The following is a 16,946-nucleotide window of genomic DNA, read 5'->3' on the forward strand; positions in this document are numbered from 1 at the left end:
GTAGCTCCGGTGTGCAGGCGGAACTTCGGGGCAGGATCAAGGTTCTCAGAATTGTTAACTTCAAAGTTTGGGTGGAAGTTAACATCATTTCAAAAAAAGTTTTTCTTTGTTTCTCGATGAGAAACTTTGAATACTAAAGTTTAGCAAATAAAAAAAACCCAGTCCATTCTAACTTAAAGCCAACCAAAGCGTATCACAAACACATAACAATCGAGCCCCCCATGCATGATCCCCAGCAATGTGTTGCCAGTGCCAGTTCGCCTGCCTCTGAATCTGGCTCTGCACCCTTGATTCACGGCATGTTGTGAAATAACAAACAAACGCCACATCCTTCCGCAGACACGCACATGTCTCGCCTTGGCAGTGCGAGCAGCAATTTAGTCCCGATGCTGCCGACTTTCAAGTCAGTCACACTTAATGGAAAGTAACAACCAGCTCGGTAACTGAGACTTGTCAATAGCAATATCAAAAAAAAAAGCATCCATCTCTTCACCACTCCCAGCCCCCTCTCCCACCACCACCACCTTCTATATTTTAAATGCAACAGCAGAAAGGGAAGTGAACGAGTAGGAAGCGATGTGCACTAAATGCAATCTTAACATTACTGCAATTGTAAATAAAGAAATTGAGACGACTGCTGGCAGTTTTAAACTAGCCCTAGCAACCAGGCGCGTGCAAAGGCAATCTGGCTGGGATCGGGTTGCTAAGGAGTGCAGTATCCAGGTGCCGGGGCCCCGCACTCACACATTCACTCAGAGCCATTCATTGGGTGAGAGCCCGGAGAACAGGACCCGGAGCCAGAGCGCGCCAGCAAATCACAAGCTAATTGATTTAGTCGAGTAATTTGAATAGTCTTTAAGCCGCGCCTGGAAACGTGCCAATCGGCTTTCAAGAAGCGGATGATTAATCGCAATGCATTATTGATAATCATAATTATACCCCACACATGCGCACTGAAGGCGGCAGGGTCAATTTCCGTAATTTTGCAACTCCAGAATTTGTAATTTTTTATTCGCTTGCTGATGTATCAACCACCATGTCGCGTCGGAAGCAGGCGAAGCCGCAACACATCAAGTCGGACCAGGATATAACATTATCCGCAGAGAATGGTGAGTCTGATTGTGAGTGAAATTATCCAAAGTTTGCAATGGGGAGATTTCTGGAGTTAGAAACCTTGAAATTAACACGATTTAGCAATTAACACGTTGCCTCTTGTTTGGAGGCTCTGCTACTAATTGTACAGAAGTCCCGATGTGCTCCCAACCATACTGAGCAGCAAAAAGATGAGCAGAGATGCACAACAAAACAACACTTAGGGTGACTGTGCCTTCCGTTACATTTTATTTTCTCTTTTCACTCTTACCACATCCCCCCTCAAAAAAAAGAAAGTTTAATTTCGTACCTTTGCGAAAGCGTGGAATGAAGTTGGTCCAGCGCAGCACATGTGGAATCGAAGTATCACGTCTTCCAAAGTCTCCCTCTAGGCTCGCTGGCGGATTTAAAAGGCAGTATTCAGCTGAAATAACGCTGAATGTTTTGATGGAAAGGAGCCCGCAACCGTAGGCTAGGTTTAAAAATAACTTCACTGTAATGATGGCAGCGCTGTGTGTGTCCCAGTATGACTTCAGTCACTGGGAGCCGAACACCTTGTTTAGGGGGGGAAAAAGTTCGCTCGTTACTTGTGGGTATGCCAGGCAGAGCCACAACGCGAATCTGCGTGACTTTATGGATTAAAAAGTGCAGGAACCCCAGCAGAAAGAGGATAGAGAAGGAGCGAGGACAAAAATAAAGACCGTTTGCTGAAAGCTTCAGGCAATTAACATTTTGAAAGATATCCGCGGACGTGACCCCGTTGTTTATTTGCTGTTTAACAGAGCAGCGAGTAGTTTTACTGCATTTTTCACAGAAACGTCGTCTTCTGTGCGAGAAAGTTGTACACATTAATGCTTAGTCTGTCAACATTTGGTTTGAAAGCCCCACGTTGTGTTTTCTTTAAGTGTAGAATCTCCCTGAATGCGAATCCTTCTTGAGGTTCGGACGATCTTGAAAATAATTATTTGACGCAGTAACTTATGAAAGCCTCATTTCCTTATCCATTTTTAAAAAAGGATAATTCGTGATGCAGATAAATGTAAAGATTTAGTCGATTTGTTTGAAATACGAGAATTAACTTACTGTATATTTTTGTACATAGTTGAGTTGCTAAATGTTTATTATCTGGTTTTTCACTAGAAAGAAAAGGCCGGGCTGTAAAAATCAGATAAGTAGAAAATGATTTTGTTCGCTATTGCCATTCCCGACGTTTCGGAGGAGACTGGTTGTATTTCGTAGCCCCGGGGTTAGGAAGCACCTTTGACTTTGTTTCCAGATACTTTAGGACGATTTTTGGACGATAACTCACGTCCGCTATGCAAACTCCACGATCGCTCACTCTGTTACAAAAAGCAACAAATTGCACTATTAGGGAATTTGCAGGAGCTGACGTGCCAGTTCGGATGTGTGTGACTCATCCTGATCTGTGAATAGAGCACACAGCGCACTCAGCCTCCTGGATCAGCCAGAGATTTACTATTAAACCAGCCCAACACCACTCAACCAGGGTTATTCATTAAACACTGCTATCACAACAAAACTGCTTGAACATAGGTATGTATCTTCACTTTTCCGCAAAATTATCATTGTTTAAAGCCAGTTAGTTTTAGAGAGTTAAGTACTTTCCCCCAAAGTCTTTCAAATTCATAGTACATTGTAGTTTGTCATTAATTGAGTAAGTGAAGCTTTCATGTGCCCTTTATAAACATGTCGTTGAGCTAATAGAAAGTCAGTTATAGTTTTTAGACTTGTGGAATACAGATTGTATCAAAACAGATTTGCTCCAATAGATTTACATAGTTTTACAGGTGTAAATAAAATATATTTTGAGGTCTTGCACTGGGGTATATTAGAAATTAATATGCATTTCAGATTCTTTGAAGTGGTAAGTGCTATAATCTACCGATGTCAAAAATGAAGAGGTTATATGGATAATTTAGTTTTAGGATTTTTTTTGTCAAATATTTGCAAATGCGAAACATGGTCCATGACTAGCAGCTGAGATTATTTATGATTTTTAAAAATTATTGAAAGTAGATCAACGTGAAATTGTTCGAGTAAGTACTGATTGAAACCAAGGTGTTTTAACAAAAACAGTTGCTTTAATTGTTTCATTTATGGCACCTTAACCATTAAATCGGAAGGGGTTGCACATTAGAATCATTTGTCGAGTTTTATTATTGGGTCTGGGACTGAAGTGGCCCTATATCTTGCTTCATGGCAGAGCATTGCAGAACAGAAGGCGAGTTTACTAGAATTTCACTCCCAAGGGTTACACAAGCAACAATAAGTTGAGTCCAGTGTGATTTGAAGAAAGAAGTCTATCTTTAAAAAGAGCAGGTTTATTCTTATTGTTTCAGCAAGTTATCTGAATGGATGATAATTTTTAATTCTGATTTTGAACTTTTTAGATGAAGTTTGGATTAAACCAAAATGATTTAGTCCACATTTGTAGCTTGCTCTCTTATTAAATAAACTGCATAAACACCTTATGGATGCAAAATGCTTTTGCCAGGGTTTTTTTTTAGTATATTTCCTGTGTGGACTGACCTTGTGTTGTTTGTGTAATGCAATAGGCTTCTTTGGTACATGCATATAAATGTGAGCTTTTTGCACTATGTCATGTGGCAACTCAGTCAGTTTGCAGTAAGTATACATTGTTCTCAGTGATATGTTATAAAAGAAAAACTGAAAAAATAACATTTATAATGGAATTGGTTGGTGTACAATTATTTTCTAAAAATTTGTAGTTGGCAATGTGAGTTCTTGGCCCTAATTCTGGTTCAAATGTTTTGTTTGTCACTGCACAGTGGTGAGCCTGAAGGATATTATATGCGTTCTTGGATAAACAGCTTAGTGCGAAACATGAAGAGCTGGATAAATGATTTGACTATTCCTTTTCTGTAGAGAACTTTTGACATTTCTGTACTTATTCTGGTAATATAGTAAATGGCTGTTCTTATGTGATTCTTAATGTTGGGAGCTACGAAGTACTTTACTGTTCTGCTGTTTTAACCTTTGCCTACCTCCTTCTATCTGAAAGTGACAAGAGTTCATAACACAAGATGTACTTCAATACCTTTGAATTGACCTCAGAAGTCAGTCCCACAGCAAGCCTAGCAGGATATCAGTAGTTTATTTCAGCTTTAACCTTATCAGTACTACAGCAACCACTAACCCTTTTCCCCTTTCCCCTTAAATGCCAGACCCCTGATGAGGTGATTGACGGGTAGTTCCCACGGCAAAGTTTTACCTTACCTACAACAGGGATTTAGTTTCTTGTCACATCGCCAATGTTTATGCAGCCAAAGCTTGTAGGTAGCCTAAAGCAAAAATACTTTACGTGTGAGTAGGACAGTAGTACTGAAGTTTTTTTTCACTTAGCTGTTGCAACTGGTACCCCATCTAGTGTTCATTCTGATGCACCCAGATTTTCAGTTGAATGCCGGAATTATTTCACAATTGAGCTATGCTCATAAACTGGCAAATCATAGCTTTAGGAATATTTTGGAAGTGTAGTTTCAAAGATTATTGAATAGTGTCAATTTGGTGGAATCTTTGCAGTTTACATAAAATGGTATAGCTAATTTGTTAAAAATGATAACAAAAATAAGTAACTAGAAGAACTACCTTTTGAAATTGCTTTTCATTAGGATAAGTCTTTGACTCCTAATATATGTTTTGAACTTTATCAACTTTGTGTTTAATCACTTACTAAATTTTATAATTCAGATAGTCATATAAACACAACATATATATTTATTAAATAATGGCATGAAAAATAGTTTGATTCCTCATCCAATATGAAGCGCACAGTGGTGCATTTTTAATATTGATTTGCGAAGTTTTCATTTCTTTAGAGGGCATTATTCTCGACTTGTGTGAAGTATCAAACACTTCAAACATCCAATAGTAGTAAATATTTATTAAACATTTGTCACAACAGGAAAATTTGTAAAGGACAGATACATGGATTTATTTTTAGTTGATTATTGATAAATAGAAAAAACTGTTTAAAGTAAACCATGCCCCTGTTTTCTCAATCCTTTATTTAAAAGAAATACTAAAATGTTTCTGCGACCATATTTCATTTGAAAAAACTTGTAATTCAAATTGTGTTCCCATTTTGCTTTAGTTCATAAAAATTCAAAGACCAGAAGGAAAATAATTAGAGGCTTTATCTTGTTGAATAGGACAGTGCATTGTGCTTTGACATTGTGACTTTAAAAGCAGGTATGATTCATTGGTTCATGTTTTATCTTTGCATGTTTAAAAAAAAATTCAATTAGATAGGTTTCCACTAGAATTACCATTCCAGAATTGAATAGTATTACTAACTAATGTATTCAGACCACAGTAATCTTGTGGATCTGCGCTTCAGACTTTATTTTTCACGCTGAGTTACAAAACTGATGAAGTGGGTCTTGTGATTTCCCACAGTAGTTATTTAGTTTGTCCTGGTAATTATTTGTTTAAGTACAGCTGACCAAGCAAAACGAGGTTCTAGAGTGCCTTTGTGTTTTGATAAATATGATCACGTTGAAAAATATTTTTTCTCTACATGGGGAGCCTTATTAACATGTTGGCAAAGGGGCATAACTTTTTAATGTGTCAAGTATTGAAAGTTAATTAGAATTGTTGTTAAATTCTTTTATTTTGTCATAATTCTCTTTGAAAAATAAAACTCAAAGTGATTGTGACAAATGTATATTTATATATTTGTGTGTGTGTGTTCCAAATGAATGTGTTGTAGAAATTTGTCATTACTTCACAAATATTTATTGGGTAGGCAAACTATAGCATGAACATCCGTGTTTAATTTATTCAACAGATGAACCAAGTAATTTAGAAAAATCCATCATATCTCAAATGTCATTTCCTTAAGCGCAGATGGCTCTGTGTGTTTAAAAACTTCAAAACTGAGCCAGATGCCAGATAAATCATTCACTTGCTACTTTCGTGTTCCTTGGAGCCATCGCATTTTGATTTCTTTCCCATAGTCCTCGGCTTCCAAGCTCCTTTTTAAAGTTGACATGAATAATAATTAACTGAACATTTTAATAATTTGGTTGCAGAATACCATAGAGGAATAATTCTTGTATATTTCTTGTAATCTCTGGCAGACTAAATGTACATGGAATGCACAGAATTATGGTCATTTTGGATTTGACTGTGAGCAGTAATATGTAAATAACTTCTAAAACTGCATTTAGAAGTCGAGCTCAGCAGGTCACAGAATTACAACTTTGTAGGTATTAAACTGAATGTACTGCAGGAGATGACATTAACGACCATTGTTCCGAATGTAGCCCAGGGACACTTGAGCAGTGTGGCAATTGAACCACATTATTTCAGATGATCTCCCCAATATCTGGAATTAATTGTCCCTGTGCTTTGCTATGGACTTGAATTCTGATGTCATGGCAACTTTCTATTATCTAATTCAGTAGTAAAGGGAAACATGCAGAGAGATAATCCCTGAATTAAACAAGATCAGCTTTCTGGGCCTTCCCTGATGACCACACACCATTGTGAGACAGAAGTTGCTGTCCTCATGCTGAGCAAACAATAGGGAGCCATCCTGTCCTTGAAAAGGATGAAGTGGGTTAGAGGGCTGAAATTTTTTGTTTGATTTGCAAATTAATCCTCAGTGTGATGAGAAATGCGAGTAACAGTGCGAATGAAAAAGGAAGTAAAAAGATCTTTCAGTGAAAGGTCTGAATAGGGACAATTTGCTTATCTATGAATCAAATTTTGCAACTAAATGTTTCAAATGAACACAAATATTTCCAACTGTGCAGCCTACATGTTTTTTTGTTAAAGATCATTCCAGAATCTGGCACTGGGAAGTACTGTATAACCCATTAACCTCCAAAGCCTCTGAACCAGTTTAAGCAATTTAATACTCAAGATTAGGTCAGTCACTACATAGAGCAATCTTTTCTATTGTCTTTGCTTCTGCAGTCATCTTTAAGGACATTCATTTCTGGATATTGCTAATTTATATACGATGACCATTTGCATATAGCCTATATTATGTGGAATATTTTCCTGCATTTTAAGTTCCATCAATTTTTATAAGTGAAGTTCATACATAATTGTACTAGTACTTAATTAAGCAATTGCAAAATTTAAACATTTTTAAATTGCGTAAAATTGAAAATATACATTAATTTTTTGCATTATCTCCTTTAATATATGTATGTGTGTGTGTGTTTGTATACATTTATATTTTTCATAATTATCAATAACTTAGTAAATCCTTAAGTGCTCTGGTATACAAACACTCTCAGAAGTAGACAGATTAGGGGACAATCAACTCAATGATAACGTACTTACTATCTTCTCATTTCCAGCTTCAATATTGTACTTCAGACTGAATTGAAGATTCCACTCTATGCTAGTTATCTAGTTTTCATATTAAATTAATTTTTGTAGCCATAACCTAGTGGCTATGAACTGCTTGCCCACAAATTGTCATTAAGAAAGAAGTGATAAAAATAATTGACATTGGAAAATAGAAAACTCATGTTGGTACTCTAAGGTTATTTGTGAGTTTGGAAGGTTAAGACACAATGGAGGAAGTTTTCCTTGTTTGCTGGGCCTATCAAAATCTCTTTATAGTTCTTTATAAATGTGGGAGATTTTGCTAGACCTAGCACTCAGAGGTACTCATTATTCTGTGTGAAGAAAGAAACAGATTTACTTTATATCTGAGTGCACAGTGTTCATGTTAGTTCTAAATTGTACCATTCTACATCACTTATCTTTGTGGATACAATAATTGTTGGGGAATTGGAGGAAACTTTCAGGACCATTTTGTTCCCCACCAATGTTTTCCAGTCATGTAGCTAAGCAAGTGAGCAACTTGTAGCTGGTGCTTCAATACTACTCTGAACAAAGTCAGTAGGTGGCACCTCTTTCTTGATCGCAGCTTCGCTTTTAGTGAAATGGTTCTTATCAGCAATATTATGGGCAATTGTTCCTGCATCAAAAGCTAGTGCTGTAATGTGCTTCGTCCTTGCATTTAAAAAATATTTAGTGAGTTTCCTTGGAATTGTTAGTCATTTATTTTTTGAATACTTAGTGAAAACTACTCTAAAACAGTTTTGTAGTATCAAAACATTACAACACTTCAAAAGTACTTTGCTGTGAAGCATTTTGTGGCATCCTGAGTTCACAAAAAGAACTATATAAATGCAAGTTCTTTCTTCTTATTAAATTGTAGAAAGATGTTTGGTTAGGCCAGCTTCTTTGACCTATCCTTAAAGGGAAATTATCATTTATGGCCTACCAACAAGAATTCTTAAACTGATCTTAATACATATGCAACTATATCCATTTTATAGCATGAACCTTAACTTACAATGTGGTTTGTTTTGGAGTAAACTTAGCTGTGAAATCCTCTCCCCACATACCAATATCAGAACTATTTCTTGAGTTTTTCCAGGTAATTCTATTTCTTGTATATGTGTGTTGTACCAATTTTACAACTGTTCGGAGAGAGTATATACGGAGAGTCTTTGATCTCTTTGCATGTCTCCAAGCAATAAAGGCACCAATGTGGTGAATTAGTTGCAATGCTGGTGTCCCTTCTCTGCACCTGTGTTGCTGGATTTAAAAGGTCAGAGGTCCACAGCAATGTAAATATTGTAGTTTTTCAATTGGATACCCAGAGCGTCCACCAAACCTGTTCAGTTATCAATGTAAACACAACAATAGAAATATATGATCCATTAGCTTTCCAAATATTCTTCAATATGTGCTGCCTTATAAAATGATAACTAGGAAAGTTGGACAAAAAGTTGACAATTTTGAAATTTAATAGATCCTGCAAGACTGGCTGTTAGCAGACCATCCAGGAGATGATAAAAAGCTTTAATGGATGTTACGCAATACGTAGGACATTCAAACAATATTTTAAAAAATATTTTAAGGGTTTAAGTGCAAGAATATTTTGCTTATACATTGAAAACATTTTAAACATATGTTTTGTGAATTATTTTGCATTTAGTCATCTGCTGATGTAACAAAGCTATTTTAGTATATATATTATTTATTTTTTGTTTACATACAATATATTTAAAAGGCAATGCCTTGAGACATGGGAAATTCAGAAGAATCCATGAAGCATTTAGATATTGTATTCCAGTATCTCTTCTCTGCAGCCAGGTGACATGGTCTCTGTTTCTCCTGTCATATAGTGATTGGGATCTGAATGATTACAAATTGGTTTAGTGAGAGGGAGTGAACTACCATAGACCTCCCTTATTCTGCTAGAAATGAGAAAAAGTTGACAGTTACTGAAGAATCTAACAAGTCCTCAAATGTTTGATTTGCACCCAGTGGACATGGAGATGATGTGTATGAAATATTGGAAATCAATACATTCTATGGAATTTCATTAAACTCCAATGTCTTTAATTTGGAGAAATTTATATTTTGATGGATTGTCTGAGGTACTTGATTCACCGAGATTTGGTGAATGATGGAATCCAGTTGCAAGCTTTACAGATTTTCATCCTAAGTAAGATCTATGATGTTCAAACATTGATTTTTTTTCCACCCTCTGTATTCTGTTGATGTAGTTCATGGACCATATTTGGTGAGGGATCTTGTGTCTGCTTGTTGACTAATCTCATGTCCCTTTGATTTTCCAGGACTTTCACGAGAAGGGCACGAAGAACGAGTCATTAAGAATGGGGACGCTCACGTCTGTGGCCGATGTTGTGCTGAGTTTTTTGAACTGCCCGATTTCCTTCATCACAAAAAAAATTGCACTAAGAAACAATTGGTTCTGATTGTAAATGAAGATTCAACAGCTCCTTCAGAAGCCTCCTCTCCAAGATCTCCTGATAACCCTGTTGAAGAAGCAAATGACAAAATTAATAACACAAGTCAAGCAGACTGTGATGACCTTGTAGAGCATAAAAAAGTTGACCAGGAAGAATCCATGGAGGTGGACACTTCCAGCATTACTAGCAACAGCAACGTTAGCAGTTCTAACAATAATAACAATAGTAATACAAGCAGTAATTATCCCACAATGGGTACCTCAGCTGTCACAACACCTCTACCTCATATAGGTGATCTAACAGCTCTGGGAAATTTCTCAATGTTAAACAGTAATGTGATCATTGAAAATCTTCAAAGTACTAAAGTGGCCGTAGCCCAGTTCTCCCAGGAAACAAGATCTAATAGTGCATCAAACAGTAAGGTTGCTGTTCCAGCACTTATGGAGCAACTACTGGCTTTGCAGCAACAACAGATCCATCAGTTACAGCTTATTGAACAAATCCGTCACCAGATAATCCTATTGGCTTCCCAAAATGCAGAAATTCCACCACCAGTTAACTCTTCCCAAGGTACTTTAGGAACTGCTGTTAATCCATTAACTACACTTAGTTCACATTTATCTCAGCAGCTTGCTGCTGCAGCTGGGCTAGCACAGAGCCTTGCCAGCCAATCTGCCAGCATCAATGGTGGAAAGCAACTTCATCTACCTCAGAGCAGCCTTGGAAGCACCATAGCTCAGCCTGGCAGTAGTTCTCCAAAAGTAAACACATCCTCATTGCCTAGTACCATACAGCCCTCTGAAAGTGTATCTACAAATACCATTAGTGGTTCTCAGTTAATCAGTCCTTCAGTATCTACAGTGTCCACACCAGCTCTAGGAATTAGCAGTTTACTAAGTCCTGCATCCAGTTTGTCCAACTCACTGCTACCTCAATCCTCCACATCCACTTCTGTGTTTTCCACTCCTCTTTCAAGCATTGAAACAACTTCAGGAAACCTTGGCTCAATGACAGCTCTGGCAAATCAAAGGAAAGGCAAGCCACCAAATGTGGTAGTATTTGAGACTAAAAGCAGCTCTGATGAGGCTTTCTTTAAACATAAGTGCAGGTTCTGTGCTAAAGTGTTTGGAAGTGACAGTGCCTTGCAGATTCATTTGCGCTCCCATACTGGTGAAAGACCATATAAATGCAACATCTGTGGTAACAGATTCTCCACAAAAGGAAATTTGAAGGTTCACTTTCAGAGGCACAGAGAAAAATATCCCCATATTCATATGAACCCTTATCCAGTTCCAGAACATTTAGACAATGTTCCAACAAATACAGGTATTCCATATGGAATGTCTATACCACCTGAAAAACCTATAACAAGTTGGCTGGATAGTAAGCCTGTATTACCTACATTGACCACATCTGTGGGCCTGCCAATCCCATCAACCATATCAGGTTTGTCTGCTATTATCAAATCAGAGGAGTGTCAGTCTATCTCAGTTAATCAGTCTTCTTGTAGCCCTCCTGGCTCAGTCAAGAGTGACTTGGGAGCAACAGAACCCTCCATAAAAAATGCTAATGATTTGGAGGAAGTGGAAGAAAGTGCTTCACCTACCTCAAATGGTAAACTAGATGAAAACACACAATCTATTAATTCTGTCACCAGCTTGGCTGTCCCTGTCAGTTCAAGTGCATCTGATTCAGGTCTAAGTACTACTTCTGCTTTTACAAGCCCACTTATACCACTTATGTCAGAACAGTTTAAGTCAAAGTTTCCATTTGGAGGTCTCTTAGATTCTTTACAGGCATCAGAAACTTCAAAATTGCAGCAGCTAGTAGAAAATATTGACAGGAAGATGACAGACCCCAACCAATGTGTCATTTGCCATCGAGTTCTTAGTTGCCATAGTGCACTGAAGATGCACTATCGTACACATACTGGTGAGAGGCCCTTCAAATGCAAAGTCTGTGGTCGTGCATTCACCACTAAGGGAAATCTGAAGACCCATTATGGTGTTCATCGTGCCATGCCACCATTGAGAGTTCAGCATTCTTGTCCGATCTGCCAGAAGAAATTCACAAATGCTGTTGTATTGCAACAGCACATTAGAATGCATATGGGAGGCCAGATTCCAAATACTCCTGTTGCTGACAACTATCCTGAATCTATGGAATCTGACACTGCTTCATTTGAAGACAAAAACTTTGATGATATCGATGACTACTCAGATGAGAATATGGAAGATTGTCCTGATAGTAGTGTACCAGACACACCCAAATCTGCAGAGGTGTCTCAAGGCAGTTTGTCTCCATCTCCATTGCCATCAGAAATGTCCAGTATTGTAGCTCTTGAGAATCAAATGAAAATGATTAATGCTGGTCTTGTTGAGCAGCTCCAAGCAAGCCTCAGGTCAGGTGAGAACGGATCAGCAGATGGAGACCAAATGACTAGTGACTCTTTTTCAATGATAGGGGATATGGAGAGCCAAAGTGCTGGAAGTCCTGCCATTTCAGAATCTACCTCTTCCATGCAGGCTCCATCCCCTACCAACAGCAACACAGATAGTCGTAGGTCAAAGTCGCCGGGCTGTGAAGAGAGACAGCACAGAACTTTACTATCAGATTTATCTAATTCAGTGTCTCCAGCAACCACCAATGGTGGTGCCTTAGATCTGACTTCCAGTAATGCAGAACGAATAATTAAAGATGATGCTTTAAGCATGCTGTTTCCCAGTCGAGATCGGGGTAAGTTAAGGAATACATCTTGTGATATCTGTGGCAAAGCATTTGCTTGTCAGAGTGCCTTGGACATTCATTACAGAAGCCATACCAAAGAACGTCCATATATTTGCACAGTATGCAATCGTGGCTTTTCCACTAAGGGTAATTTGAAGCAGCACATGTTGACACATCAGATGCGGGACCTTCCATCTCAGCTGTTTGAACCCAACAACTCTAATATAGGTCCTAATCAGAGCTCTTCAAATGTGGCTGCTAACAGTTTGACATCCCTAATCAAAACTGAGGTCAATGGTTTCATGCATGGGTGTTCCCAGGACTGTAAAGATCCACCTGCTAGCCTTATTTCATCAGGGCCTCTGTCTGCATCTGCTATCTCGCCTGTCCTGCCAGCACCGCAAAGAAGAACGCCGAAACAGCATTACTGCACAGCATGTGGGAAAACATTCTCCTCATCCAGCGCTCTGCAGATACACGAGAGAACACATACTGGTGAAAAACCATTTGCCTGTACGATATGTGGAAGAGCTTTTACCACCAAAGGCAACTTGAAGGTACTTTCCAACATTATGTTCTTAAATATGTTGAACTTATACAGGTAATTTAGATATTAAACTGAAATGGAAGCAGAGCAGCATTTAGATATGCTGTCCAGCTTTAAGTACACAAGGAGGAAGGGGAGAACAAACTAGATGTGTACACTGTTTTACCTGATGTAAGATACAAATAGTTTTGCTTTGTTAAACAAAATGTGATTCAAATCCTATAAACAATACAATGCAACTAAAACAGCAGCTATGAATGTGAATTCCCTTAATTGACTTTTAGAGCCTGTGAAATGGAAAGCGTGCAGTCCCACATTTATTTCAGAACAATATCTTTCTTAGTCTCTATTAGCGTAAGTAATATTGAAGTATATTTATGTTTTATACAAGTTAGACAATGCATGAAGGAGGGGAATTGATATAAAGGATAATAAGCACTTGGCAATCCACATTAAAATGTCTGTGAGCCAGAATTTATTGTTGTTTATTTGTACACAAAGCTCCAAAGAAGCCCCAAACCATCAAATGAGTCCTGCACCATCAAATAGCACCTCATCCACTGACTGTACATTTTAAAATCAATTTCTTGAGTGAACGACATAGACAATTTTTTGTAAGGTCTTTATCTGGCAAGTTAAAAAGAATAAGGAGGATCACTGATGCCTCCCAATATGGTTTGGATGTGGATCCTGAGATTGATACCAGCTTGGTCGGCATTAGCCCTCTGGCCTCTGGCTCAGGTTGGTTTTATTAGTCACAATGTATGTATTCGTGGGCTGACCAAGAAGTCTGCCAATGTATACAGAGATGTGTCCATATTGTAGCATCCTGTACAGTGAAGGGGGTGGCAGAGATGCCCAGAGATAGTCCTGTGTTTCCTGTGAGAAGTAGGGTGGGAGAACTGCAGGGGGAGAGTGGGGAATGAGATAATAAATTATATAAGTGTAATCAATGTGTGATGTTAGAACGTCAACAATATGGAAAATTGACATTATGCCAGAAAAATCAAAGTACAATTTATATTCATGGAAAATATTGCAGTATGCTTAAATTGTGTGCATGTGATTTGTGAAACAATCAATTCTTGCGAACAGTTAATAAAATTCAGTGTATTTTACATCCTGATGTTTAACTGATCACTTGTAGGAAATGGATTAACGAAGGTGTGAAAAAACTCGCAAAAAATTAAATGTCCTTTTGTTCATTATTTAATTTAAAGAGTCATTGAGCACTACAAATATGTGCCAATTCCTTCTGACAAACTATTTCTCTTGGGATCACCCATGTAATATGAGAGGAATAATAACCTTCAGTGGCTTGTCTCCAATGAGCAATCAGACTGTCAAGTTAAAGATATTTTATCCCTGTCTGATAAGGACGTTTACTTGCAGAGTTAGTGATGTCAGGTATAATATGAGTTATCACAAGGAAATTGGATGCAGCAGACCTAGCTAAGTGCCCACCAGTTGACGACCATGGCCCCAAAGTACCTGCATTTTTCTTTCCCATAGATCGGGTATGGCAATGTCTTCATTGGTACCCAAGTCTTGTATAGCTGCATGATCTAACTTTATTCCATTTGGTTTTGATATTACAGGTTCATATGGGGACACACATGTGGAACAGTGCCCCTGCAAGGCGAGGACGGCGTCTTTCAGTGGATGGTCCCATGGCATTCCTAAGTGGAAATCCCATTAAATTCACAGAAATGCTTCAGAAGGATTTGGCTGTTCGGGCTCGCGACGGTGACCCTTCTTCATTTTGGAACCAGTACGCAGCAGCACTAACGAATGGCTTAGCAATGAAGACCAATGAGATTTCAGTGATTCAGAATGGTGGACTTCCTCCAAACCCTGCTAGTCTGGGCAATGGTGGCAGCTCACCCATCAGTGGTTTAACGGGAAGCATGGAGAAGCTTCACAATACTGAACCCAGTGCACCTCTAGCTGGTCTGGAGAAAATGTCAACCACTGAAAATGGAACGAACCATAAATTCACCCGCTTGGTGGAAGACAACAAAGAAATTGTATCAAACTGAAGTGACAGTCAACATTCCAACATTGGAAGTAATCTGGGGCGTCTTTCAGGCCAATGGACCAAAGTGTTGTGAGAACACCTTTTGTACAATGCCTAACTTTTAGTGTTGTATGAAAAACTTATTTATTAGTGATAACTTTGCTTTGCAAACAAGTTGCAAGTGTAAACTACTGGTCTTCAGCATCTTGGCCTATATACTAATGGACTAGAGTGCTTTAAACATGTAAGTTTCCTAGCATTTGCAGATCTATTCTGTTAGGTGATTTTTGCCCTTGCATTAACTTATTTTATGATTTGTGAGTAATCTAGTTTTAACATGACTGGCATTAGTGCAATGCCTCAAAAGTCCATTCCTCACTAAGAAAAGATCTGTATATATAATGTAAAGTTTTGGTAGTCTGCTACAGTATTCACAATCAGTTAATTGTTCAGTCATATCTTCCATTAACAAAATAACTGTAAATTGCAGACTTCAAACTGAATGTCGATGCTGTTGCTCTGTAAGCAGTTTACCCTTTACTGTTTTTAACACCAAGTGAAATTGCAAGTTTTTTTGTAGGTTAAACCATTTCTGTTCTAAATGGTTCTTTGTACTGTGCTTTTCACTTACGTCATCTTAAATGTTGATGAGTTTCAGTGAAGTAATAAGCACGATGGTCATAGAAGGAAACTCCTGTTATTGTACCTTTAAATACAATAAAGATTTCTGCCCCATAGGTATATTTAGTATAGAAGAAAAATGTGCTGGACTTTCACATTGCTGCTACGTAAATGCATCTTTTGAACAATTTTGAAGGGAGTAATATGAAGCTATTGTAGATTATGTCTTGTGTGTGTATATATATATCATAATGACATACATATGTCTAGGGAAAATCATTAATGTATATACTGTACCGGTAAGTTGCTTAAGACAAAGCTTCATCTTCACCGACCGACGAGAGATAGTGTTTTATTGTGTAATAATTTTGTATTAGGTATGAAAACCCTTGTGACTGATATATGCACTTTCTTGGAAAGCTGGAAGAAATGATCCAGTTTCACTAAAATTTAATACCTACTAACAGCTGAGGTACTGTAATTCTTACTCATTTAATCAAATACATGAGTTTTGCAACAGCCACCCTTGATGTGTGTGTATTTTTGCTTTCTCTCTTAAAACACTTTCTTTTGGGGCACTGTCCAATAATTTCAAGTCAATTGACCTATTTTCTAAACTTGGTAAGTGTCCATTTCTAAAATGCTTTTAAAATACAAAGCTGTTCAATTCACCAGTGCTTTATGTAAACTGCTGATCTGGGGAGTTTCTAAAACATTATAGGAGTTAAAACAACAGTGCAGATTAATGTGATTTTAATAGTTGATTCTGTTTAAAAAAATGGCACTGTATTGGATTAGGACATTCCATTATTGCCTAGCTTGATTTACCTAAAGACTATCGGGTAAATACTGAGAATGTGCCTCTTGCAATATACCACTAAGCAACTCATGACTAAGCTCAACAACAAATAGAATATGCAGTTTTTAATAGTACAGCATCACATGACATCAGTTATACACTTTTTTTAATAAGCATCTTGGTAAATACAATCAAATGCTGTCGATTCAAACTACTAGATGACGTACTTGATGCACCCAGCTTTGTGATATATCTGATACCTACTGCCCATCTATCCCATTTGAAAGCATCCTGCATTCTGGGCTGCGTCTTGTGCCAAAGTTAAATCTCCATGCACTTGCATTTTAT

The 16,946-nt window shown here is 37.8% G+C and overlaps 1 protein-coding gene across 1 annotated transcript; it reads left to right on the forward strand.

Annotated features, from left to right (window-relative positions):
* The first annotated feature begins 1,036 nt into the window (after positions 1-1,036).
* On the forward strand, positions 1,037-16,319 carry sall1a (spalt-like transcription factor 1a). Its single transcript, XM_041191863.1, is given in 3 exon segments — positions 1,037-1,121; positions 9,765-13,171; positions 14,760-16,319. Coding segments are annotated over 3 exon segments (3,933 nt in total). The 3' UTR covers positions 15,201-16,319.
* Positions 16,320-16,946: the final 627 nt, after the last annotated feature.

The sequence above is a fragment of the Carcharodon carcharias genome, chromosome 7 (genome assembly GCF_017639515.1).
Source record: "Carcharodon carcharias isolate sCarCar2 chromosome 7, sCarCar2.pri, whole genome shotgun sequence".
Taxonomy (NCBI): Eukaryota; Metazoa; Chordata; class Chondrichthyes; order Lamniformes; family Lamnidae; genus Carcharodon; species Carcharodon carcharias.